Source organism: Daldinia loculata (assembly GCF_022478755.1).
Source record: "Daldinia loculata strain CBS 113971 unplaced genomic scaffold F4817scaffold_77, whole genome shotgun sequence".
Classification (NCBI taxonomy): Eukaryota; Fungi; Ascomycota; class Sordariomycetes; order Xylariales; family Hypoxylaceae; genus Daldinia; species Daldinia loculata.
The window spans coordinates 58364-83019 of NW_026054931.1; the positions used below are offsets into that span (position 1 = coordinate 58364).

Genomic DNA, 24656 nt, shown 5'->3' on the forward strand with positions numbered 1-24656 from the left:
AGGTAGGTTATGTCCCGGTGTTAGAAAGGTGTTGAAGAAGAACTCCTATTCTTACGTTATGAAACCTGCGAAAATAAACGGGCTCCGTTAGAAGCGCAGATATAATATACAATATTAAAAGTTAATATCTTTAATATGGCATAAGGGATATATTTAAATAATACTGAACTACTACCAGTACTGGCACATATTCCCCAGAGGCTTCAAAGAGCTCCTACCTCGGCATGAATGGAACTCCCCTATATATATCACGCTAAACAACCTTAGAACTCATACCTATAGTCACTAAATGGGTAAATGCTATCCAGTTTCTATGCCGCCTCCCCTAATCATAAATCCCAATCTACATCCGCTTTTGAGTAGCGAAAAGGCCAGGCCCATCGGAAATGTCACTTGATAGATGATTATTCTTGGCTTGTTTTTTGATATTTTGACCAAGAAGAAATGTCTTTCAAGTTCGCGGTCTATCTACCCGTCGTGAACTATTGATAGCTCCAGTTTTAGCATGGCGTGTGACCTTCTGGTAGGTTTTGAATAGGCCGTCTTAGGTTCTTCAAGCTCGGCTCCTTTCATCCGTGCTACGCGGCTGTAACATCACGCGAGACGATCGAGGTCCTAGGTAATATATTCTTAGAGGCAGCTATAAACTCATTGAAAGTACCTAGTTCAACCGCTAAAGAAACATAGCCGCATCGTGAACCACTATTAATAAGGCTTCCCTTCCAACCAGAGATATGAAACCCTTAAATAGGAAAGAGTAGCCGCGATTTGCAAGATGAAAATGGTCATGAAAGACTAAAGGGGTATAGCATCGTGTTCTTAGACCTATGAAAGGAATATTGTGTATCCAAATTACCTTAAACGGATACTTGAAAACAGGGCAACTACCGTGTTTACCGGGTCTGTCGTCAATATGGTCCGACCACAACTTAGTACTATACGGTTACTCCCAATATTGCGACATGTCCTGCATTCTGCGTCCAGTCTTATTTGAACTAAAAAGAGGGGCATCGTCATCTGATTACTGTACTTTCGAACATTGTGGCATCTCATACGAAGGGATCACCTCCGGTGCCCCGGCTCCGGCTCCGGCTCCGGCTACACAAAGTAGGATTGCCAGACTAGCGCTCTATAGATGCGTCATCGTACTACGGAAATATAAGCAATCTGCCGTATCTAAATTTGTCGGCTCAAGGTAATGCCAATCGTGAATTTTGCCGTCGCGGATGTCGTTGGGGTAAGGTAAAATAATAATAATAAAAATCACTGCGGCGCAGCTTATCAACCATAGAGAATAGAGTATAAAGCGAGATATCGGGGAATACAGCGGAAGGATTTGAGATAGTTCAACGTTTGGCAAATCAAACGCTCGAAAGGAGCGTGCATGAAAACTGCGTAACTCTGTTTACCTTGCGCCTCATCCTTGTATTGCTACCCGCCGCATCTAGCGATCTAATACTTCGATGCTACGTTATCTTCCGCACGTATTGCCTAGCTACCTCCTATGTAGGTAGCTTCTGAGCCATCATCTAATATAGATAGATAGATCAGGTACCGTCTCGAGTCTGACAAATGGGGCGAAGAGTTCAACTATCCTCCAGGAACGTGTCACGGCGAAGTCTCTATGCCTCTGCTATCTTCAACTTTCTATTCGGGGCTACACCGAGGGCGTCATATATGCAATAGCATCCTTCCCGGGCGGAAAAGGATGCATTACTTGCGCGGGTGGACCCCCGTAGATATTGGTTACCTTAGGTACCTCCTATATATAATAAGGTCTTTTTCGCGGGGTGCGCATATTGATTGCATGCCTACACAGCACCGCCAGGGCGGAAACGAGATGTAATCCTGCAAATCTATTGGGCTTCGGAATAGATGGCTTGGGATCTGACATAATATGCGCCACTGTGCAATAAACACCACCGATTGCCGATATTTTAAGCATTGCATACCTCACGGCTAGATGGAAAACTATTGAAAGCAACAGCAAGTAGCGGGATACTGAATATAACCGTAGTTACTAGGGGTAAAGGAGTTAAAATTGCTGTGGCTTTTATTGACACTCGGTATGACGAGCAAGAGCTCGTAGTCGCTGTCCGGATATGTAGGCCCTTGATATGGGGTTGGTGTGTTAAGAGCAAAAGACTCAGTCAGACCAGTTAAAATCAAAGGCAACATTACGATATCTATTAATAATGCGTGTGATACTAGTAATGTTCCTAGCTAAGGTCCTCCCTCCTTTTTTAAACCCGAGGATCGTGTTGAAATGGTGTGCACACCCTTTGTAGCTGTGATGAGTAACGCAACTGGAATCAAGGAGAAAAGGGGATAGATCTGTCCGGATTCATAGACGGTCAAAAACATTCTCACGTCCTAACTAGATACGTGTGTCACTATATAACCCCTTGACCTGATCACGGACACGCCAAAACACTCCATTACTCCAACTAATCAACCAAGTAATATGAGTGCCGGACAAAGATAGCACGCGTACAAGGAAACCTGACAATACTTCTCCAGGAAATATAAGCGCCTAGGAAACCAACTCTAGCCAATCGCCTCATATTTTACTTCACAGTAGCGAGACCGTGGATCAAGTCATGCATCGCAAGCGGATTTACCCTTGGTGTGGCTTCAGGGGCTGATGTGAAATGGTGCAGGGCAGGGCGTGGGCGTGGAACCTCTCGTACATCGGGGAAGTTACTCGTTGTGTAATTAACGGGAAGGTCGAAGGCGAAGGCTTCGGCTCGCGGTGAGCGAACAGTCGTCTGGGTCGAGTGTGCCCAATCCTGATCATCTTCGAGAAATGTAGTGCGTAGGAAATCCAGAAAAGTGTCAACATCTTGTTTCGTCGACATAGCCCCGAGACTTGCACGTACGATACTGTATAACCGTGATGTATTAGTATACGGCAGCAAACAAGAGCTTGCGCGAGGGAGGGTAAGACGAAAGGTCAGTTGTAGCGTACCCTGTAGGAAGCCTATGGATGATGCTTATGCCATGTGAGCCACAATGGTGTCCAGCCGATAGAGCACGCTCCGTCATCCACGGTTCATAGCCAAGAGCTGTGAATATGCCACCAGGATTGCAGACACCTAGTAGGATTAGCTGAACTGACTAACACCGGGCGTACCAACGTCAGGGGTTATAAATAAACTTACCTCCGGACCTTATGTAGATGCCCGCAGAATTGGCAGAACGCTCAACATCAGAGTAAGGAACATGATGCCCACTCGCCCGTAAGACGTTGAAAGCAATGGCGGATCCTTGCTTTGTCGAATCTTCGAAGTCGCTATTTTCGTTATAGATACGGCAAAGTGGCCGGCCGTTGGAGTGGCGTAAAGTGAGCAGACCTCGGAACAATCTAGAGATGAGGTAGGAAGCATGATCCGAAATTCGGCTCATTGAACCATATAGTCTCTTGTGCACGTCAATAGCCTCGCCTAGCGCGAGAATGTTGTGGAACGGTAGGGTCCCGTCTTCGAGGCCTTCGTGGAGCTTATAGGTGGGCGCTTGGAGACCTTTTGACCGATGCCAATTCTCGCCGAATACGCCAACCATGGAAACGGTCCCTCCACCGAAATACTTCCTTAGAGTCAGAATGTGTCCTGACTCCCTTCGAACGACCAATGCCCCGATATCTGGAAAGCCAAAGATTTTATATAGGGACAGACAAGTGAAGTCCGGCGCCTGGTTAACATCCCGAAAGATGTTTTCCATAGGATATGTCATAGCTAGTGCTGCAGCATCGAGAAGAGAGTAAGTGTTCTGTAAGGATTCTGATTGGCGCAGAATCCCCGGCCATGATAGTGGCAGCCTTCTACCAGACATGTTGGACTGTCCAGGATAGGCGAACAACCCCAGCCCACCAAGGTGGTGGCGGTTAAGGTAACTTGACTCAGGGGAACGGAGCCAACGCTCTACTTCCTGATCATTCTGGAAGCAGTAAGATTGCCCGTATGTAAGTTCCCTGACCCCTACAATGCTTGTATGCGCATCTTTATGATACCCATACCAGAACCTCCGGTCGCTGGTCTTCTCAGAGAGATCCCTGAAGCAATCAGCGACGAGCTTGATAGCTGCAGTGGCGTTTGCCACGAAAATCAGGTCGAAGTGCTCCGGACTTGCGCCGAGGAAGTTAAGTGTCTTCTCCCGAACCTGATCAACAACATCACCGGAAAGCTTAGCTGGTGAGTTCTCCGAGTGCGGATTTCCGTATAAGTTGGTGATCATTTTTGCGCAAAACGAATCGACAGTAGATTTCGCATATATAGTAGATCCACTATGGTCTAGATAGACTCCTGTATATACCTAGGTAAGTTGGGGCACGGATAATCCCAACAGAAAACGTACCATCATTCATATGAGGATACTCCTTTTGACGCAACGCTTCCACGTCACTGTTATACCCTTTCGACATGGTAAGGAGTGGCATTGGTTACTTAATATAGGCTGATAGGTGCTTAAACTTTGTTGATATACCGGGGAAAATGCTTGAAGATGAAGAGAGAAGACACTTAGGATTATAAGTATTCTCAAGATTGTAGCAATGAAGAGTTCCCATGCCAATGTTTGTATTGCGTCTTCCTAAGGGCCATCATCCAACAACACCAGTTCTAGACGGAGCATCTTATACTCAACCGCTCAACCACTCAACCTCCACCTCCACCTCCTCTTCCGCCACTCATGGGGTCCATAGCGGGAAGCATGGGTAGGGAGCGTGGGGTGATATCCGCCCTACATCTTCTCGTCGAGAAAGGTCAGCAACGGAATGGTGGCGCGGCGTGCGAGAGCGACTCTGGTGTCGACCATTGGCTGTATGCCATGCTGGAAACTGGAAGAGCCTAGCACAAGCGGATGACCGGACGACAGACATCTTGGCGAGTCGATAAGGAAACAGTAGGCGCAGCACATCGTACGCTAGGGAGCGCGATCTAGTGACACATCGTAGCTGTAGACGGTTCCCTCAGGGATACTTGACGTACATCTGATGATGAGAGACTTGTAGAGATTATTGGATCCTCGATTTGGTCTGACACACCTGACCTTTTCCCTTTTAGGAGCGACGATGCCGATACGTACCAGATTTCGTCTCCAAAAGTAGCTCTCTCTGGATGCTACTAGGTAGTTCGCATACTTGCAGAATTTTCCCGGGGAGAAACGTTGGTGAGAGAAGTATAGTTTGATGTCTTCCTTGACGAGGTTTGGAGAAGGACGGTTGGCGTAAGCTAGTGGACCCTACGCACCTTGACCAAAAGTGTAAGAGGCGCAAGTGTCAGATGCAAAAGGGATAGAGAAGGCCGTATGATTGGGACGTTTCGCTTGAGCAATGCAGTCGGCTTCGCGATGTGGAGCCATGGCGTACTGGGTGCGGTACTGGATGTGTACTCGATAAGGCTACTTTCTAATTGCCGTTCGTCTGTGATGGGAAAAGCTTGAGTTGGGACGATGTCCAAATTGGCCTCAGAACTTAGGCACTGAAGAGGCTCTGGCGGAACAAAACAGGCCTACCGATCGCGGCAGAGTCATGTAAGTATGCAGACACCATTATCACTTACAAGGGTCGTCTAAGACACGAAAGACATGGGTTCAGATAGGAAGTCATCCTATTTGGCGGTAGTTCCGCCGTTCTGTCCTCTTTCATGCGTCTGGATAGGTCGAGCGCCTCTTTCAGGCAAGCGTTGCGGGGAGAACAACGAGTGCAACGGCCTCGGTATCTGAACCAACTCCAGCCCAATCATCACAGAGGGGGTGGTATGCCTGCCGCGAAGTTACGGCCAAGAGCTGCGAGCAGTTGTACTCGAGGCGGGTTAGCTGCAGCTGTCATCGACCTCTCGAATCGATCCCCAACCCTAGTTTGCCTTGTATGCCTGTATGCTTGTATGCCGTGAGGGAGTATTCGAGGTACGTAGTGTTCTGTAGTGTGAAGAGGAGAGTAGATCCCTGCTGCTTTGCGAGAAAGTGGTCGCCGACCTCAGAACTGGAGGGTGTGCGTCATAGGGCACAACTTTCTGCAAGTCCTACAAGTTCTGCAAGTATATGCGTCTAGACTCGAGAGACCCCTGGACATCTCACTCTGCACAGATACAAGCAGATACAATCTCATCTCGTATGGAAAGAGTCTTGCGGAGAACATAATGAGTTAGAACCGATCAGTTTAAACGACGGACTGCGACGGATAGGAGTCGACATGGAGTTGGAGGAATAACCAAAAAAGATCGAGGCGGTTTGATGATGGCCCCAATGCTAAGCCCGCCAAGGCCATGGATCTGGTAACAAATAGTGTTATTAATTGCCATATATCCTTGCTGTTCATCATTCATCATTGTATCATTGTTGCTGACCCAACTACCAACTACTAACAAGCCCCAAGTCGGTAGTGTAATGGTACCTCAGATTCGAGAGAGTCCCAGGAACGCAAACCGCAAGCCGCAAGCCGTAAGCCGTAAGCCAGCCTCCAAATCATTGGGGAACTTGTTTATGTTGTTTCTTTAGGAAGACTCCCTTCTTTTTTTCTTGTCATTCCCAGGTCATGCAGCCCCCCGGGGATCACCAATTTGACAACTCTATAATACAAACCCCTTGACAATATTTGCCCACGAGGCTCGATTCACACCTAACTCTAACCAATGACAGAGCCTAACAAGATCCGCGCTGAACCAGCTACAACCATGAAAGCTCTAAGCGCCTATCGCAATCTGAGACTTAACATTTTTGTTCCGTTTTAAGCTCCGGAGCGTCGCATACTTTTCAATGAACTGCCGTCGGGTCACGCACCTATGTATCTCCAATACGCTCTCCAATACGCCCTAACTTGACTGACTTGACTGGCTTGACTGATTTTTAACATGCTAGTGTCGTGATAGGCGGACAAATCTTGAACTCTTCGGGCGAATCGAGCTATCTGTGGCTGAGTTGGGTTCGTTATTCAGAAGCTTAGCCTCGATTTGCGCTGCAGGTGTGTTGCATCAATCCAGCTGCAATGAAACGAAGGTTCTGTTAATCATAGACTACATCTCGCATTTGCTTTCTTACACAAATACACCCTCAAACTAATCCCGTACTTGGTCAGCTCTAATTTCTAAACGATGTACCTTCGTGTCGCCGCATATTCAAACCCGATAGCGCACCCTCTTCGGAAACACGGATGAAAAATATGTAATGTCTAAGGGTGCAGCCGGGATTTGTCGAGCCCTGTCGTGATGATTCCGCGCGTATAACGGACTTTAAGTTGTAGCCCGAGCAGAGAGCTCTTTGTAACTAGCTGACATCACCTGTTTCTCCCCCTCTCACTCTCACTCTCAGCTGCTGAACTTGCGCCGTATCCAAGTTAGGCCTCCCATTGACAAGTCTATTGACGAAGAGACCATGTCAACTATGAATCTATAGGCATTGATCTATTATCAGACTATCTTTTGTCAGTCTGCCCCCAAATATTCAGGTCAGTTACCCCAGACCAGACCACGTATTCGGGAATGGATATCACAACCCTCGCACGAATCCCCGAGTGGACCTCGGCGATATAATCGCAACATTCAGCATAGATCTAATCACTACGAAGATCTAAATCATGATAGCATGTCTCATTGGAGACCTCACCCGGGTCCTGACAGCTGCAGACCTACCCTCCTAATCAGCTTACCCCGGCTCATACCGCGCATTGCATTAGGGTCAGATCTCCTGCGTCCTCGCGGGCTGGAAAGCCTGGGATAGCGTCCCGTATGTAAGGAGGAAGGCTAGACCCTTAGGAATGGGCTGCATCCGCACTAGATCTGTGTGTGTCTGAAGGACGCACCCGGTCTTGGCGAGCACAACATCATGTGTGAATGCGAAGATCTCCCATTTTCGGACGAACGATGCCTATCACAGACTGATCCGATAAGTCATATCCATTTTTGGAACTGCTAGTCGATAAGCTGTTTGCCTGGAGGCCTATCAGAGGTCGGGAAACGGTTCCTGGACCACCCAGACTAAAGGCCGGCCTTTCTTGCATAGGTAGGACTCGTACAGCCTCCCCTACGTCGTTCTACCCGGGCCTCGTGGCAATAAATACAACCCACATTCACCTTATTCTTAGACCCATGCGATTCAGGTGAGGGCGTGCTCAGCCTTGCAGACGACCAGCTAGCTGCTATCCCTAGGGCGCCACCTATGGCGACTTCGAATTCATACAAGTATCAGTACACACACCACACTGAAGCTGAAAGCCACGCGCTAAATTCTCCTAGCCAATGATAGGGAATATATCATTAGGCACGAATATATGTATATCATATTCTCTCTACATGTATAGTATCACAAGTAAACTTAAGAAAACAGAATAATACTACTAGCTAATATCTACAACTGTAGGAGGCACTGATACGAACGAGCAAGATCACAGGAGAGTTCCCGATGGGCAAGCGACTTAAACGTATACTTCAATAGAATAATAACAATAATACCACCCCAACCTATTATAGTGAAGACTTTTCAGGCCTCCTCATCATTTGACGGGAACCAAATCGGATACGTTGGTGGCCAAGGGTGGCGAATACCTTACGTTACGAGCAGCTTCCCTTCATTCATAGATCATTTACTAATTGTTTACGGCGCTTAGAGGTGTCATTGAGAGCAAGTCTAAGCGCGAGACATCGTACCTCCAACCCTTTAAGTATGAGCTGAAACATTCATGTCGGTATTGCACCGGTAAGCCACGTTTATAGACTCGCAGCTGATTTGCAGATCAAGGCCAATTGCAGATATATGATGAGTTTGGGGTCTTATGTGAGGTATGTTTGTCAATAAATAAACGAGACAATGAGATGTTTCTCTATGGTAGCTTGCTGGGCTATTCCGAGTTGGTAACTGATATCACTATCTATCCCTTGAGTTGTGTACGTATGGATGGATTGGTGATATCTGGTTGGTCTGGTCTGGTCTGGTCTGGTCTGACCGTCGTATTAGCATGACGAGGCCGTTCGTGCTACACATTCTTAGATATAAGAGCGAATAGGCTTGCCCCGTGAAGTTACTAGACGAATAGACCAACACGATCACGGCCCGAAATGTGGAGTACACCGGATATCTACCCCCGGACCGACACGCTTGTCTTAGTTCTTCAACTGGTCTTGATTTAGTTTGAGTCATTGATATCTTCCCTCTCTAAGACGGAGGGGGCCACGGAGTTCTCATTCGTCCCCGTGACCTTCAGGCTCTTATGTCTCCAAGTGAAAGAGCACCTAGCGTGGATCGTCAAGGTCTACCCTATCCGAAACTTGAATATTGAGTGATCGACAGGCGCTTTAGTTTGACGATAGGTATGGTAACTGAGTAGATACTTGTAAAACTTGGGGTCGAGAATAGTAGCGTCGTTATCCGATACTACAACGCCATCGACGCAATAAGAACCAACTTTACTAAGTAAGATTGCGAAAGATATCTCGATGTATAAACTATGGCGTATTTCTAAGCATCCTAACGATACTTAGTCTCTCTAGCATAAGTAGGCCTATATCTGATCGACACTATAGTCTCTTTAGTATCTATCTGAGGTAAAGTTGTCATATCTCAGATTTAAAAGTGACAGTGTCTTATGCAGTGACCGGAACGTATGGCTTTCGGGATACTACCTAATGATTATTATGTTCGGATAGCTGCTTAATGGCGCCTCTCTAGGCACTCCATAGAGGTTTGATAGGGCGTCGATGGTCATGCTCTCACTTCCCCCTTGCTAGTGGCACGATTAGGGAACTACTATTGAGATTAGCACATCTCCTTGTTGCTTTGGATTCTCATTTGCTCAGATGCAAATAATATTTTAAGATAGTAGGATTCAATCATATCGTATCACTCCTCTTCGAACTAACACTCTGGTTAAGAGCCCAATATCCACAGTATAGTGTTGAATAAGGCGAGTGATGCGATCAATGCAATGTATATGCAAGGAATGGGGGAAAAAATATTGTTAGACTAGGTAATATTTACTATGGAATGTTTTCTCGCCGGCCGTGAGCATCATACGCGTATAATGAAATTATCTCTCATCCCATCAGTTCTTTTAATATTAGAGGATGTCAAGATATCGTTGGATATTAGTTCCCAAAAATCAACCACCATCCCCGTAACGCCAATCCATGCAAATTAAATTTCAACTGCGGTCGACTCCGAAGTAAACCTCAGTTGATAATAATTAATTGAATCTAATATGCTTGTTGTGTCTTATAGCAGAGCGAGGAAGCCTGCAACAACAGGAGCGATGGCTAGGTTCTTGACGACGTCCAGCACACTGCCTGCATTAGTGATAGGAATACTCGGCGAGGCAGTAGGCGCGGGCGTGGTCTTGGTAACGCTACCGGTGCCAGTAGGGTACGGTACGGTGGTGTTCGAGCCGAGCACGGAGAAGTTTGCGCAAGAGATACGGGTCTTGTTTGCGAAGTGGAATACTACGCTTCGGTTGCCGAAGTACGAGCCGGCACCCTCGCTCAGGGACGTGTACGGGTCGTGATACTTGGCAGTGAACGGCTCTGAGCTTTGGATCTTTCCATATTTCCCGCTTAGGTCTCCCTGTTGGCACGACGCTGGACGTGCCGAGTCGCAAGAGGGGGTTTCGCCTCGGATATATTGGTCAAGGTGGCCAAGCGTGCTGGTACAGTTGCCGTCTTCTGGGACAGGGGCGACGTGGATGTGGTAGACTTAACGAAGGTTAGTTGATATACAAGAGAAACATTTACGGAGGAAGACATACTAAACGGCCCACCCTCCTGAGGCAAGTTCGAGAACGATACTTCATAGTCGACACCTTCGCCGTTTGCACCGGACTTGGCCACGACGGAGCCCCTTACATTACCATTAAGGCTTCCTTTCCAGAATGCCTCTTCTGGTAATGTAGCAACGGCTGTTTTTCCGATGGGGTTGCCAGTAGTTACAGCGGCATCACCTAGTTGCTAATAAAGTAAGTTAACACCAACGTCCTAGAACTATACATCACTATAAATTGAAACTTACGCCGGTAACGTTGTCCTGGGCTAAGACACCAGAAGCACCAATGGTAGCGAGCGAGATAATATTAGACACACGCATTTTGCCGAGGTATGAGTATGCGATAGTAGATTATGATAGAGTTTCGGTTGTTCGAGTCTCGTCACAATTTGTGGTTTGCGTATCAGGTAGCTTATTGATGTTGTGGCCTCCAAAGGATGGTGTAGCTTGGGAATTTATTTGGAAACTACTGGGGAAACCGTGTGTATTTATTTGCGCAGAGCTTTTGTGCGTTTAAAAGTCGGAGTGAGACAGGGACAAAAACAAGCGGAGGAGAACAATGGGACTGAAGGCTGTAAGTCTTTATACCCGTCTACACTTTGCCTCTGGTGATACCTAGTGGGTGTCACTTTGTACTCCATTATAGCCCACAGCCCGCAGCCGAGCAACCAATGAACAATTCCTTGTCCTAACATCATCTTAACTAACAAGGTCAAGTTCACCCGCCATCGTCTACGCGGAAAAGGAATGGCCGGTGATAGACATTTGATGAGACCAACGTCCACCGATGGGACCTTGCATCATTCCTCATCTAGAACTACCCAAAAATGGCAGCGTAGGACAGCAAATCAATGTAGAGTACCTAGCAGGGATCAGCAAGTGACACTAACGAATCACATAACAGGTCCGAGCCAACCTTGCCAAGAGCAAGGGTGGTCATAAAAGCCAAGAAAGCCAAGCGGTTTATCCGGAGGGACGGGAACAAACGAAACAAGAAACATCAGAAACATTTCTCTCCATGTGTTGCCGGCACCCGAACCCGTGATCTTAACCTACAGGTTCTACACGTCGCCACGACTATTATGACAGCGACAGTCTGGACTTCGGAGGGATAAAGAAAGAACAATGACGCTATAAACGGTTGATTACGTGGAGAGCGTATGCCATATGCAGGAAGAAGGTAGGCTCTCCTATTCACCGATCACTTCTCACGTCAGCCCCTTTAGGGTCTTGTACTATGTAAATCTCATGTAGCTAACCCTCTGAACGGCAGCGCATTGTACAACACGTAGTCCGCGTTTTTTAGTTCCTCCCAATTTGATTTGCGCTACCCCAAGCCTCTTCTAATAATACACATGGAAAGAGGAAGTCCGAGTTGCTCAGCCATGGTAGAACCCCCCAATAACCCACTAACAAACTAACCACAAAAGACCCTCCCTTGCTGGGACTGTGAGAACTTAGAAGGTCTGTAAGATAGCGCGTGTATGCCGAAGCCAATGCTACCATGTGTACCTGCCTAAGTACCTAAGGTATATATGCTAGGTATTATACATTAGGTACCTAGATATTGTACGCGAGTTCCCGTCTGGCCTATGTATAGGTAGGTATACATAGTAAAAATAATAAAATAAAATAAATACATAGAAATGAGATATCGACTATAATTGGACAGTGTAAATAAGGCTTTGGCTCGTAAAATGGATGCCATGCCCCGGCGGCTTTCTTGATTTGGAACGTATATGATTCGTCCCATCCAGTCAAAACGGTGGAAGATCGTCTACGACCCCAGGACCCCAATTACAAGCTGCTAGCTGCAGGCTTCGAGCCGCCGTCTGCAGGTACATACATAGTACGTAAGTGGTATTACCAGCCCTTTCATTATTTTGACATTTGACCGCTGAACCACAATGTGCTTGTCCCATGTCAGATTTTTGCGATCCAGTCAAACCAGAGTTAACAATGAACAGATTGAAATTACTACTCTCTACTTTCTAAAGAGGTGTATTGGCACGTGGTTATTGTAACCCGACGACCGATCGAGCATAAATGTGATGGCAATTTGCCGGTATAGTTGCGGTTAATTTGCAGCATCTCTATCCCTCACCTTAGTACAATTTGACCAATGTAAGATCTTATCGGAGTTAAGCAGTTCGGGTCACTTCGATCAACTTCTAAGATGCGTTTTTTATTATTATCAAGGTCGGCGCTCTCGGTAAAGCGCCTAGCCTTGTGTTATTTGAGACTCGCATCTCACGTCTGTATTTTGACACAATTAAACAACTCTTACGGTGCCAACAAAAACTCGACTTGTCTGCTCGTTATTGTCACTAATTATAAATCGAGTTTTGGTGAAGGAGCATTACATACATAGGCGCTAGGCGCTTGGTTATAATATACATATTAGGTACTGTTGACGCTGGCCAAGGCCGAGGCTGTGAACGATCTCTAGCGCGTAGCTAGAAGCTTGCAGGTTTCGGGACTAACACGAAAACTTCGATTAAGAAGCCTTGTATGGATCTGGTTCTTTTCGGTAGAAAAAGGCCAGCGAATGATTCTAGGCGCGATGTTTGGAAGCTAGACAACATTGAAATCCAGACAACCAGATAAACAACTCGGAACTGAGCTATGCCGGAGTTGGCGTCTAAGGTATGCATCTTATTTTAGATACATGTAGGTAGGTATTTTAGGTACCTTACTAAAGTACGGATCTATAAATAATATTAGTTGACTCTTGAGCATAGCTCACTAACAAAGAAGATAACATTGAGCTAAGTAGCCTCATGTGTTAATAATGAATTTTAAAAATAGCAAAGACTCAAAAAAGGGAATATCAATACGGAATATAGAACCAGAAAGTTGAAAATGTTAACAGCTAGAAGCCGAGCTGGGTACCTAGGTACCTCGCTGCGTGGGGATCATATCGGATAAAGGTAACCCGTTTCCGGCGCCTCGTAGTCAGCCCCAGTTCCATCAGCCTCATGTCGTCAAGCCTCTCTCTACCTTACCTTATCCAATGACATCCGATTCGACATTGCGCATCCTCCTAATCGCACTCGTGCCCACGACATCATCCTTCAACGTAATTCGCGATAGCCATAGCAACCGAATTAGCGTCCGCCAATCCCATCGTCAACGACACTTACACCTACCACTTGCTAAGTCAACGTAGCTGAGCGCTTAGCCGGCCCCCAAAAACCGCCCATCATGAAGCCCGTCGTCAGTGCCATGCAAGCTTGGTCTTGGTGAGCATTCCTCTCCCCAGTGCCAGGAGCTCCGTCAACACCAACAAGTCAACTCTGCTAACGAAGTGCCTCCTCATATACAGCGTGGTTATTTCCGTCTTCGCCATTATCATCCTCTTGATTCTCGGCGGCCTCTACCGACACAACCACCACGAATTCGTAGGGGGCGCCGACGACCCCAAGGACGGCCAAGCGGTTGCGAGCACCGTATTTACCGCCGTTGTCGTATATGCTGTAAGTTTCCGACGCCATTACACGTTAGCGAGGAAGGATTATAAGTCTCATGGTCTCTTGCTTATAGGCTTTCCTGGTATTCTGCGGCCTTCAGGGCTTGTTACACCTACGTGAAAACCGACGGGGTGCCATTGCGCTGTCATAAGCGTTGACTCTGATTCGTGCATTATACTGTATTAAGAGACGCAGGCGTTCCGGTTCCTGAATCGCATCGAATTTACTTGGAGGATATTGGGCTGCGGCATTTGCGATTGTCAAGTAGCTTTACGAAGTCATACCTGGTCACTCACCAATGGTAGTGACCAGGTAATAGCGTGGCCAAGAATTACATGTATGAATAGGTGTGGAAGTTGAGTTAGGAATGGATGACTTCGTGGGTTCGTCGTACTAGAGGCTTGCCTCGGTTCTATCAACCTACCACGACCTGCTACATTGGGAGACAGGCACATTAATTGGCAATCAATATTAATCTACGAAGCATTGTCTCGCATTTCTTATCACGCATATATAATGCTACACAGCCAAAAACATTTTAATGAGTTAGCATGGCAGGTAATATATATAGACGGGAGCTTTATTAGTTGTGGAAAGTAAACAGTTTCTTTCCTCCCAATGTTGAATCTGCAAAGCGTTAATACTATTTGCCTTAGGAATTTCACTCTTTTTTCTAATTAGGCTTCATGTTCTAAATGAAATTGGCACGATATTCTTTTCCGATAGTATAAATTACACGTACGAGTAAATATTTAGTAAGGTATATGTAACGAGTCCAAATGCTATTAATCGATTTAGATGTTGATACCACTATGTTGTAGTAGTTGTGTTGATTAGCCCCTTTTCTCGTTAAGCCCCCCTTATTTTACTAGAAAATCTTCATATTAGAATAGAAATCATGGCGCACCATCAGAATCCATACGAAAAGCTTAAACTGGCCGAGCAGTATCGTACATGTAGTATCTATGGCAATATTCCTAAAAGTAGTGAATGTTTGCACTGCCGGGTGTCTAAGACAAATTGAGGCTCGCCTGTAAATGTAACTTCGTTGGCTTTAAAACGACGTCGGGTGAATGCATGATGATCAGATAAGATCTCTTCTATTCAATCTAGAAGAGTCCACAAGAAGATCTGGCAATGCGTAGAAATTAATGTGGCTCTCTGTCACAGGCTGAATATGCCGAGCCAAACGCGGATGCAGGACACCAGCACCCGAAACTCGCAGCGGATAATTTACTGCATGTGGCCAGAATCCAAAACGACAGAGCTGCTTCCATATGTCCTACCTCAAAACCTAGAACTATTGAAGATAGATTAATCAGCGTCTATTCGTCTAGTAATCTACTTACACCTATAACTACTTGTAGTAGAGATCGAAAGAACTAGTTAGTATCATATGCTGGAAAGTAGAGGATGTGGACCTTGGAATAGAAGACAAAGTATGAAATAGAAGGAAGTGAGGCTTCATATTGTTTAGGTATTATATTGTTTAGGTATTACGTTCGCCATGTGGCAATGGTGTATGGGTATCATTTAAAGTGGGAATAAACGGGTTGAGGTCGCGGTGCTACATGGCTAGCTATGTTTGTAGTCTGATCTTGTCGAATAAACGTGCTCGAAGACCCGAAAACACTTAGAAGCGGGAAGCAGGCAGCCTTTAAAGTCTCCCTAGTTTAATTTACAAGTTCACTTGCTATGCGTTGGCCCTTCTTGGCTAAGTCTTGGTCTATTACGAGATAGATAGATAGATAGATAGATAGATAGATAGATAGATAGGTAGACTAGGAATACCTTGGGAGGTACTAATGAATTAGCCCAATGCTCAGTATCACTTGCAAACCGAGAAAAAAAAGCTCGGTGCATCAATTCGGCGTGTTGCTACAAACGACAAGGTCTACTACCATAAGTTCCGCCGAGACGAGGTGTACTTCGAGCCAGCCCCTGAAATAGGATGTCCTTCGAATTTTCGAATGATGTTAGCCATTCTTGACCCGAGTTTACGTATAATGGCTTTTTCGGGATATTCGTTAGTTCTAGAAAAGGTGATGTGCCTAGAAATCCTAATAGAGAGGACATTTTGGTTGGGACAACATGGATGCTCCATGTACCTTTTGAGTTAAAGAACCTTTTAGTTAATGATTAACTAACGGCCCGAGCCGAGTAGTTTCGTCCGGTCTTAGGTATCTACTCCCATTCTGCACGTATTAGTACCTATGTAAAGCATTCTTCGGTATTTCAGAAAGGCCAAGAAGAAGCCTCGTAATCGACACCGATGCCAATATTATAGAGTAGCAAACGTCAAGATGATGCGGCTAAAGATGTATCCGTGGGGAGCTCCGGTCAGACGAGTAGCTCCCAGGGAGCCCCGGCTGTTGGTGGCTTACGAGTTCTGAAGGAAACCCATTTATGATGCTTGGCTTGACATCTTGGCGCTATGCAATGCATACAACTGCGTTAACTCGTTAAATGTTTCTAACTGTGGACGTATTCTTCTGGTTAGAGATGCGTAAGAATATTAACGAGTGGTTTGCCTTTTAAAGTTATATCCCATGGTCGGTGAAAATGTAACTCATTGCATGTCATTGAGCACAGCTCTTGGGAACATGGAATCTGAGGATGGTTAGGAGGAATCATTGCTGCTAGGTCCTTAGTTAGGATCTCAGAAAGCCTCTGCGTGCTTCAGTAGACACCTCGTCTATGTCATATCTAACAGGTACTATAACAGTTGGAATTTGACATTGGTGTCTGATGTCATGATCCCTGCAGACGTTGCCTTAGGGATTGAATCTGTATGCTGACTAAGATAGGTCTACATAATAACCGTATAATACATCGTGTAAACAAAATCTACGGTAGCAATTATTGTCCCAGAATCTCGGAGTTTTCTGTTATAAGTCTAGGTTAGGTAATTGTGTATTTCCCTGTTGATTAAAAAACGGTGTAAATATAAAAATTGGAAATTTTATTCTATACCTTCGTCATTGTGAGCTAAGTTGCAGAAAAGCGGCTTTGCGCAATGTACGGAATACATAGTAGATGTAATTGATAACAAGTGATGTCATGACTCGTTGTGTTTCCCAGTTGCGACCATTAATATGCCAGGTAGGTATATATGAACTCATCCTCGTTCTGGTATATCCAACTCTCTCAATTGAATAATTTTAATTCAATTGCTAATATAGCTACTCCTTACTAGTTAGCTATTAAAAGACTTATTCGATTTAGCTTAGCATATTACTCAACATGTCCGACTCACAATTCCAGCAGGGTAAGTGAGATCTCCATATTATAACAGTTATATTATTAAGAGGTATGCTGCTAACATGCGAATATTATAGGACATACAGTTCCGGTAACTCATCAAGAGTTTCCTGGAAAGGAGCATAAGCTGCCCATACAAGCCCAGTATGATACCCTACCTACAGATAACGGCGGGTATCAGAAGTATAAGGCCGCCGGCAAGCTCCAGGGAAAGAAGGCCATCATCACAGGTGGCGACTCGGGAATTGGTCGAGCGACAGCCATCCTATTTGCTCTAGAAGGCGCCGACTCCTGTATCGTCTATCTCCCCGATGAAGAGAAGGACGCCCAGGAGACGAAACGCATCGTGGAATCGCACGGCCAAAAGTGTCATCTCTTTTCCACCGACTTGACGAGCAGAGACAACTGCAAGAAAGTTGTCATGGAGGCGTTGAAGAACTTGGGTCGTATCGACATCCTCTTCAACAACGCCGCATACCAAATGGTGAAGAGTGACATCCACGAGCTGAGCGAGTAAGTTGACTGTTTCCCGTTTTGGGTTTTCTGGACATCATCATCTAACAATGACCCAAGGGACCAGTGGGTACATACGTTCAACACCAACATTCACCCCTTCTTCTACCTGGCTAAATATGCGCTACCGCACATGAAGCGTGGTGCGACTATCATCAACAATGCCAGCATCAACGCCTACATCGGACGACCTGATCTTTTAGACTACACCTCGACCAAAGGCGCCATCGTATCTTTCACCCGGGGTCTCAGCAACCAGTTCGTGGGCAAGGGAATCCGGGTCAATGCCATCGCTCCGGGCCCCGTGTGGACCCCTCTTATCCCAGCTACTATGGACGAAGAGGCACAGAAGTCATTTACTAGTCCCATGGGCCGACCCGCACAGCCAAGCGAGATAGCGACTTGTGTAGTGTTCCTCGCATCCGCCGACAGTTCCGCCATCAGCGGCCAGACGATTCACTGCAACGGCGGCACTATTGTCAACGGCTAAGCCCAAGGTCCAGGTGTAGGACCTATGACTCTTATATTATCATGGTGGAGGTAATTTGGGACCTATGATATAAGGACATTGCTAAGCTTTGATGCCGAAATGACGAGCCTTGTAAGATAAGAACTCTGGGATATGTTAGGTAGAGCTGTCCCCAACGAATAATGAGATCTATGATAACAACCTCTTCGCTTTTTGCTGCCGTACCCTTCGCATTTGTAATGTATAGAGATAGCAGCCAGTGAGAAATTGATACATATACCTCCCTAGCTGGCATCCGATTTGCAATTTCTCATAAAAACTAAGGTTAACACTGATAGTCTAGGTAGGTAGCTAATATGTCTAGTCGACGAAATTTCTATTTGTTTTTGTGATTAGCTGGGTAGCATATATGTGTACCTATACAATATACATACATATGGAATTGCCTGGACTATAATGAGTAGTAAATGGTGTCTTCTACGCATGGGATTTCCCTCTGCGGATTTCGGTATACCCCTCATGTTCGTCTCACCTTCTAATCCAACATATAGTATGACATGACTCAACGTCCCCAGGCTGTGAGAGAAGATGCACACCGTTGCAAACTACCTCTTGATTAAAGAGTTGTCGCTCGCTGGTATTTCCCATTGGAGTAGCCTGTTTTACTGCCGCTAAGCTTGAGCTATTCCTAGGTGCATGAGATATGCTGTTTGGGCCGAACATAACGAGATTCTCGAATTTATCAAGAGGTCTAATGACTGCCTTATAGCTATGGCCCGGCTCTTTGGCACTTGAACGTGTATCACGCGGCATTCGATAATCGTCGTCGACGGGTATGCGTTGCCCTAAGTCGCTCTGGGAGAAGCGCTAGCTGGATGCACGAATAGGAGTAGCCTCTGCATATTGAGAATACTTAAGAAGACTTCTCCCCATCCTTCTCGGGTTTACTTGCCTCGCGATATTTTGCCATCTTCTCTCTCAAGTAGTGGAAACTTCGTCGAAAACCAGCCGTAAGGACGCCCTTAATACTTTGGGTAGTGCTAGGCCAACTGATCGTCTTTTTGATAACATCCCGGATAATTTTTCGAAGGGCTTCAGGCTCATCTTGCGCGATCCGCTGTTCGAAGCCACTGCCTTGTTGTCTCTTGAAAGAGCCAGCATCTTCATCCTTTTTCTCTTCCATCATTTTATTGAATTCGAGCTGTGGTATCTGGAACTTCTTCTGGTATTCGAAGTATAGCTTGGAGCGGAAGGCTTTTGGTAGTCGGCGCACCATGTTACCTCGTTTTACAGGGTCCATGTCCTGTTGTAGCTTTAATACAGAGTCTGTATTGTCGATCCAATTGGGTTTGCTACAAGCAGGGTCATCAAATTCAACATTAGGAAGAGATTCGACGAGCGGCGCATAGAGCCGTCGGAAGTTTAGCATGTTATGATTGACGATATTCGCGACCTTTTTCGGATTCTCAGTAGGAAATGCCATTCGTGGATCGCCTAGATAACTAATGCCAGCAATCGTCGCGTATAATTCTTGTTCGCTAAAGGTGGGAGGCAGTAGAAGGAGAGCTGTCCGCAATGCTGATAGGAGGTTGATCTGATTCGCAAGACGAACTCTAGGATCATCTCTAAGAATCTTTACTGGTTTATGCAGACGCCCGGCAAGGTATAGTGTGTCCCACTCGCTCAGGTCCCTGCACAAAGTGTCGATATTGACAACCCCGTACTTGATTAATATACCATCCACAGTAACGTTAGTATTGAAGTAAACCCCAGCGCCCATTTTATCCTGCACATAAGACACGGCACCTGATCCTAACGACCCAAGCATTGAATAATGATCACGATGCTGCATGAGATTTAAGGAATGCCAATGCTGCGTATGCGAGACACCGAAGATGAAATCAATCATCTTCGGAGAACCATCCTGGGCTCTCTGGACAGCAACAGGTGCCTTGGGATGGACAGCTTTAATTTGAGCCTCAGTAGCTGTACCACCTGTCGATTGCGGGAAGACGCCAGAGCCGTACGCAAAGGCATATCGGATCGGAGCCCTAAATCTCCATAATAGCTGACGAAGGGCTTCTTTGTACTCTCGATCAATGATCATATGCTGATTTGCACCAAAGTTTGCGTAAGGAAGTTCCGTGAACTTCTCTATGTGGAAATTGGGCTTTTCTTCCCAATCAAAGTCCGAGTCAGGTGGTGTGTTGGAAGAGGCGGTCGAAGCAATGTGCTTTTGCGAATGCGGTTCATCTGGAGAATTGGCAGCGCTCGTGGCAGAGTCGGTTTCTGATTCGAGCTTATGCGCAGTTTTAGCTCCCTCAGAGACCGAAGCTTTTGACGCATCGGACGTGTATGTGCGGAGGCATAATATGGATGCAGGTGGGATATGAGGAGATCTGGAGACGTCGTAGCGTGGTCGATATTGTAATCGGGTTGCATGTACGGAATATTGCCTTGTAGCTCGTGCCGAATGATGGACTGAGAGTCGGAGGGGTATCGTAATAGCTAATGACGACACACCCGAAGGAGGTGCCGGTCGGATAACCATAGTGTCGGTTTTCGAGGGAGGTTACTATGAAGGTATATGGAAGGCGAAGTTACGAGGTTTTGATTGTCGGACTGGATTGTAAATTGCGCAAATTGCTAGTGGCACGAGAAGTTAGTAGTACTAGCAAAAGCCGCAATGCTATTACCGGGAGAAGAAATCCATGCGTGTGTTGGAACCTCACGAGTTGAGGTGTTATGTATGATCTAAATGTAGCGCATATGAAAGGAAACTCCAAATTGTTACCGAGTCTTGGTGAAGGAAGCAAGATATAGATTAGGTACGTTAATAAGCCCACCGTAGCATCGTGGCAGCTGTGTGGGACCTGAGCCAGCTGAAAGCTTGAATTTCGGCAATGGCGTAGACTACTTCGTACCCCCGGGAAGAATGCGTAAAGAAGCTGTCAGCCAAGTCAGGAACTTCTGCACTGACTTGAAGACCCACAGAAGCAGCAGGGGTAGCTACATATGTACATACGGCATGTACTGTAAATACCTACATGTACATATATGTATATATGTATTTAAGGTCTAATTGAGAGTGTATTCTATTAAAATATTACATCGTCAAGCTCTTATGGTGTTGGATATCCTTACGAAGCTGTAATCCTGGGGTGGAAGCTTCTACTTCCGAAAGAGAATCTTCATTACATGCATATTGAGTACAAAGCCATTTTCATCATCTGCACGTGATAAGGTATCAAGCTAGCTAATCGCGGCAGCATTGCCAGGGCAGCCGCAAACAACAAAAACAATTTAGCAGGTCTTGTCGCGATACCGCACTTTAAGCACTTTAAGCACTTTAACCTAACTTATCAATCACCATTCCTTTTGGGTATGTATTCATAACGAGAGAAAATACCAAGCGACGTAGGCTCTACAAATAAGCGCCATGTCCGGTAATTTTCGGCAAAGTACAGGAAGCGGATCGTTTTCGAGGTCGAGGGTAAGTAAAGTCATTCATAAGCAATCCTAATTAATGATAATCAACTCTAAGTTAAGAAATAGGTTACTTCGTTCCGCGCATCATTACAAAAAGCAACACAACCTTCCTATAACTTCCTGACTGGTGCCGAAGATGTACAAGCTTCCCATCATGCTAGACCTTCGTCACGACAAAGCCATGTGGGCGCAGAATCCCTCCGAGCCTCGTCGCGCGAGAGTTCCAAGGAAAATCTTGCGCCGCCCGACGCAGAGGAGTACGAAACTCAGCGAAGGAAAATAGAGGAGCTCAAGGCTGAGCTTGCTACGATGCACTACAAACTTGAGAACTACGAACAAGAGAAGGAAATGATAGCTTTACAACATGACAACGAATTACGAGATGTACGACGGAAAGCCGAAGATGACTTTAAACAAAAACAGGCTGCCGAAGGTGATAAGAATAAGGCACAGCGCCAGTACGAAAGTATGCAAAAGGAATTGCAGGAGCTTAAAGAAAGTTCTAGTAGCGAAAAACTCGAAGTCGAGAAGAAGGCCCGAGATGCAGAAGATGAGGCGCGTCTACTGAGAGAGCAATTAGAAGACTTATCAGCGGCAAAAGAGGAGGGAGACCGGATGGCCCAAAAGAGGGTTAGTGATATGGAAACCCAACTTTCAAATCTTCGAGAAGTCATCCAAGGGCTAGAACACGATGGCCAGTCCCGAGAAGCCTCAATACAAGTTGCACAACAGCAGCTACTAGAGAAGGATAAGCTCATCGGTAATTTAGAAGCTGATGTATTGCGCTTAAAGGCGCAAACTGGCGACGCTGAGACTATCGCTATCATCCGGCGCGAACTCACTGAACAAGTCCAACACATTAGATCACTCGAGTCGAAGAATACTAAACAGCATGCGGAATTAACTCATTTAAGGCAAATACACAGGGCTGTAGAAGTTGTGGAGGAAGAGAAGCGGTCGCTTCAACGGCGGCTTGAGGCTGCCGAAGCTCTTGAACCCGAACTCAACGAGGCTCGACTTCAGAGACAGAGATTGGAGGATGAACGCCTGGCATGGACTGCCTACCTCCGAAATGCCAGCGCGGAAGGTGGACTTATGGAGTTCGACTCTCCCGAGGCGGTCGCACGTGCGCTCGTAGAGGAGCGATACAACTCCGCTTCTCTTGTAGAAAAGCTTGGCGAGATACAACCTCAAATCGCGGAACGTGATGCGATTATCAAGGCCTTAGAAAGTGAAAGGAAAAACTTGAGCGCACAAATAGAAAAAGTAAAGACTACTGCGGCACCTATATCGGCAGGCAAGGCACAAGCTCGGATAGAGCGCCAGCGTGCCCTTGCCATCAAGGAAGTCGAGTACTTGCGCGCCCAGCTCAAAGCCTTTGATACAGAAGACGAAACCTTCAACTCTGAGAATTTCGATCAGAGCAAGGCTGATCGCATCTCCGAGCTTGAAAAGCTGGTTGATCAGTACAAGGAAGAAGTTCAGACCATGCACAATGAACTCTCTGCCCTGGAATCATCTGGCAATACGGCACCTGCCTCTATCGGGTCTAAGCGCAGCCATTCCGACGAGTCCGAGAGTGAACAGCTCGGTGAACTCAACAGAAAGCGCAGGAAGCTGGCCGACGAGCTTTCGAAACTACAGACGCAGTACCAAGTCCTTCAGAAAGAACACGAGGTTCTACAATCACGCCTCGCAGCCGCTGAATCGACTAACAAAATCCGCGTCCTATCTCTACGCTCCAACCCTACTTCCGACTTCGAAGCGATTAAAACGGCCACGCTACAGGCCCTTAAGCAGGAGAACAAGGAACTGTTGGCGCAACTGCAGAAAGAAGCCCGCCGCAGCCCTAACCCGAACATTCCCCTAATCCCGGCGTCACAACTAGCTGCGGCGCGTCGCGAAATCGAAGAAGCGCAGCGGGAGACAGCGTCGGCGCAGAAGACAACGCGGCGACTGAAAGAGGTGTGGGCGGCCAAGTCGCAGGAATTCAAGGAGGCCATCTTCAGCACTTTGGGTTGGACCGTGACGTTCATCCCCAACGGCAAGATGCGTGTGGAAAGTTTATATTGCCCTAGTGTCACCGACGAGCAGGAGAACAGTATCGTCTTCGATGGCGAGCGCGGCACCATGAAGGTCGCCGGTGGACCGCAGAGCCCCTTCGCCCGCCGCATCCAGGACCAAATCCAGTTCTGGGTCCGTGACAAGGGCTGCATCCCGGGTTTCCTAGCGGCGCTTACGCTCGAGTTCTACGAGGAACATACCAGAGCTAGTCGATAGTCCGATGGACTACCTACTTGAAAGATCCGGAATGAGCAGCTGTTTCTATGTACTAGTTAAGGACGAGTACGATAACTGTGTTGATGGGTTCAAATTACGATTAATATTTTTGATAGCGGGGCGGCGCTCTTCATGTCTGTTCCGCAGTATGAGGAGGTATTGTGTGATATGATGCGGCATAGCATAGCATGTAATGATTACCTGTGAAGGCTTACGCAGGCGTTCGGGACGATAAGACATGTTGCTTATATCCAAATGATTTGGCGTACCAAGCTCATTTTTAGCTACTTGTGTCTCCAAAATAGAGAGTATAAATAATATACAACACATTTGAACATTCTAGATTTATATCACAATCGTAGGATCAGCACTATAGAAATATCTTATAACTAGGTAGTCATGAATTAGAATGTTTCTGCCGGTATTTCACCTAT

General features: G+C 46.3%; 7 protein-coding genes across 7 annotated transcripts; 4 read left to right on the forward strand and 3 right to left on the reverse strand.

The window, feature by feature from the left end:
* Window positions 1–2372: 2372 nt before the first annotated feature.
* Window positions 2373–4559, reverse strand: F4817DRAFT_274613 (PLP-dependent transferase). Its single transcript, XM_049299479.1, has 4 exons — window positions 4354–4559; window positions 3162–4301; window positions 2969–3095; window positions 2373–2883 (listed from the first exon to the last, which is right to left on the reverse strand). The coding sequence occupies exons 1-4, from the start codon at window positions 4433–4435 to the stop codon at window positions 2568–2570; spliced, it is 1665 nt and encodes a 554-aa protein (XP_049154648.1). The 5' UTR covers window positions 4436–4559; the 3' UTR covers window positions 2373–2567.
* A 5248-nt stretch (window positions 4560–9807) lies between these two features.
* Window positions 9808–11610, reverse strand: F4817DRAFT_351494 (superoxide dismutase). Its single transcript, XM_049305080.1, has 3 exons — window positions 10987–11610; window positions 10727–10925; window positions 9808–10673 (listed from the first exon to the last, which is right to left on the reverse strand). Exons 1-3 carry the CDS (start codon window positions 11059–11061, stop codon window positions 10201–10203), a joined length of 747 nt encoding a protein of 248 aa, XP_049154649.1. The 5' UTR covers window positions 11062–11610; the 3' UTR covers window positions 9808–10200.
* A 1092-nt stretch (window positions 11611–12702) lies between these two features.
* On the forward strand, window positions 12703–13333 carry F4817DRAFT_351497 (uncharacterized protein). Its single transcript, XM_049305081.1, has 2 exons — window positions 12703–13051; window positions 13108–13333. Exons 1-2 carry the CDS (start codon window positions 12917–12919, stop codon window positions 13198–13200), a joined length of 228 nt encoding a protein of 75 aa, XP_049154650.1. The 5' UTR covers window positions 12703–12916; the 3' UTR covers window positions 13201–13333.
* An 85-nt stretch (window positions 13334–13418) lies between these two features.
* Window positions 13419–14971, forward strand: F4817DRAFT_351498 (uncharacterized protein). The gene is made up of 3 exons (XM_049305082.1): window positions 13419–13982; window positions 14066–14216; window positions 14284–14971. Exons 1-3 carry the CDS (start codon window positions 13945–13947, stop codon window positions 14359–14361), a joined length of 267 nt encoding a protein of 88 aa, XP_049154651.1. The 5' UTR covers window positions 13419–13944; the 3' UTR covers window positions 14362–14971.
* Window positions 14972–17230: 2259 nt separating this feature from the next.
* On the forward strand, window positions 17231–18490 carry F4817DRAFT_274918 (NAD(P)-binding protein). The gene is made up of 3 exons (XM_049299481.1): window positions 17231–17478; window positions 17549–17984; window positions 18045–18490. Exons 1-3 carry the CDS (start codon window positions 17454–17456, stop codon window positions 18472–18474), a joined length of 891 nt encoding a protein of 296 aa, XP_049154652.1. The 5' UTR covers window positions 17231–17453; the 3' UTR covers window positions 18475–18490.
* Window positions 18491–18812: 322 nt separating this feature from the next.
* Window positions 18813–21354, reverse strand: F4817DRAFT_351502 (mitochondrial matrix Mmp37). The gene has a single exon (XM_049305083.1). The coding sequence runs from the start codon at window positions 21002–21004 to the stop codon at window positions 19367–19369; it is 1638 nt and encodes a 545-aa protein (XP_049154653.1). The 5' UTR covers window positions 21005–21354; the 3' UTR covers window positions 18813–19366.
* Window positions 21355–21721: 367 nt separating this feature from the next.
* F4817DRAFT_351503 (spindle assembly checkpoint component Mad1) lies at window positions 21722–24564 on the forward strand. The gene is made up of 2 exons (XM_049305084.1): window positions 21722–21946; window positions 22009–24564. The coding sequence occupies exons 1-2, from the start codon at window positions 21893–21895 to the stop codon at window positions 24220–24222; spliced, it is 2268 nt and encodes a 755-aa protein (XP_049154654.1). The 5' UTR covers window positions 21722–21892; the 3' UTR covers window positions 24223–24564.
* Window positions 24565–24656: the final 92 nt, after the last annotated feature.

Excerpts from the sequence above, each read along its gene's own strand:
- F4817DRAFT_351497 (XM_049305081.1), top strand. The coding sequence starts at position 12,917 with ATGCGTTTTTTATTATTATCAAGGTCGGCGCTCTCGGTAAAGCGCCTA. Across the intron at positions 13,052-13,107 it reads CCAACAAAAACTCGACTTGT|ATAGGCGCTAGGCGCTTGGT; the intron begins CTGCTCGTTATT and ends AGCATTACATAC.
- F4817DRAFT_274613 (XM_049299479.1), bottom strand. The coding sequence starts at position 4,435 with ATGCCACTCCTTACCATGTCGAAAGGGTATAACAGTGACGTGGAAGCG. Across the intron at positions 4,302-4,353 it reads GTATCCTCATATGAATGATG|GAGTCTATCTAGACCATAGT; the intron begins GTACGTTTTCTG and ends AGGTATATACAG. Across the intron at positions 3,096-3,161 it reads CATCTACATAAGGTCCGGAG|GTGTCTGCAATCCTGGTGGC; the intron begins GTAAGTTTATTT and ends TAATCCTACTAG.
- F4817DRAFT_351494 (XM_049305080.1), bottom strand. The coding sequence starts at position 11,061 with ATGCGTGTGTCTAATATTATCTCGCTCGCTACCATTGGTGCTTCTGGT. Across the intron at positions 10,926-10,986 it reads CCCAGGACAACGTTACCGGC|CAACTAGGTGATGCCGCTGT; the intron begins GTAAGTTTCAAT and ends TTACTTTATTAG. Across the intron at positions 10,674-10,726 it reads TCAGGAGGGTGGGCCGTTTA|TCTACCACATCCACGTCGCC; the intron begins GTATGTCTTCCT and ends ACCTTCGTTAAG.
- F4817DRAFT_351502 (XM_049305083.1), bottom strand. The coding sequence starts at position 21,004 with ATGGTTATCCGACCGGCACCTCCTTCGGGTGTGTCGTCATTAGCTATT.
- F4817DRAFT_274918 (XM_049299481.1), top strand. The coding sequence starts at position 17,454 with ATGTCCGACTCACAATTCCAGCAGG. Across the intron at positions 17,479-17,548 it reads CGACTCACAATTCCAGCAGG|GACATACAGTTCCGGTAACT; the intron begins GTAAGTGAGATC and ends CGAATATTATAG. Across the intron at positions 17,985-18,044 it reads GACATCCACGAGCTGAGCGA|GGACCAGTGGGTACATACGT; the intron begins GTAAGTTGACTG and ends CAATGACCCAAG.
- F4817DRAFT_351498 (XM_049305082.1), top strand. The coding sequence starts at position 13,945 with ATGAAGCCCGTCGTCAGTGCCATGCAAGCTTGGTCTTG. Across the intron at positions 13,983-14,065 it reads GCCATGCAAGCTTGGTCTTG|CGTGGTTATTTCCGTCTTCG; the intron begins GTGAGCATTCCT and ends CCTCATATACAG. Across the intron at positions 14,217-14,283 it reads CCGCCGTTGTCGTATATGCT|GCTTTCCTGGTATTCTGCGG; the intron begins GTAAGTTTCCGA and ends TCTTGCTTATAG.
- F4817DRAFT_351503 (XM_049305084.1), top strand. The coding sequence starts at position 21,893 with ATGTCCGGTAATTTTCGGCAAAGTACAGGAAGCGGATCGTTTTCGAGG. Across the intron at positions 21,947-22,008 it reads GATCGTTTTCGAGGTCGAGG|GTTACTTCGTTCCGCGCATC; the intron begins GTAAGTAAAGTC and ends GTTAAGAAATAG.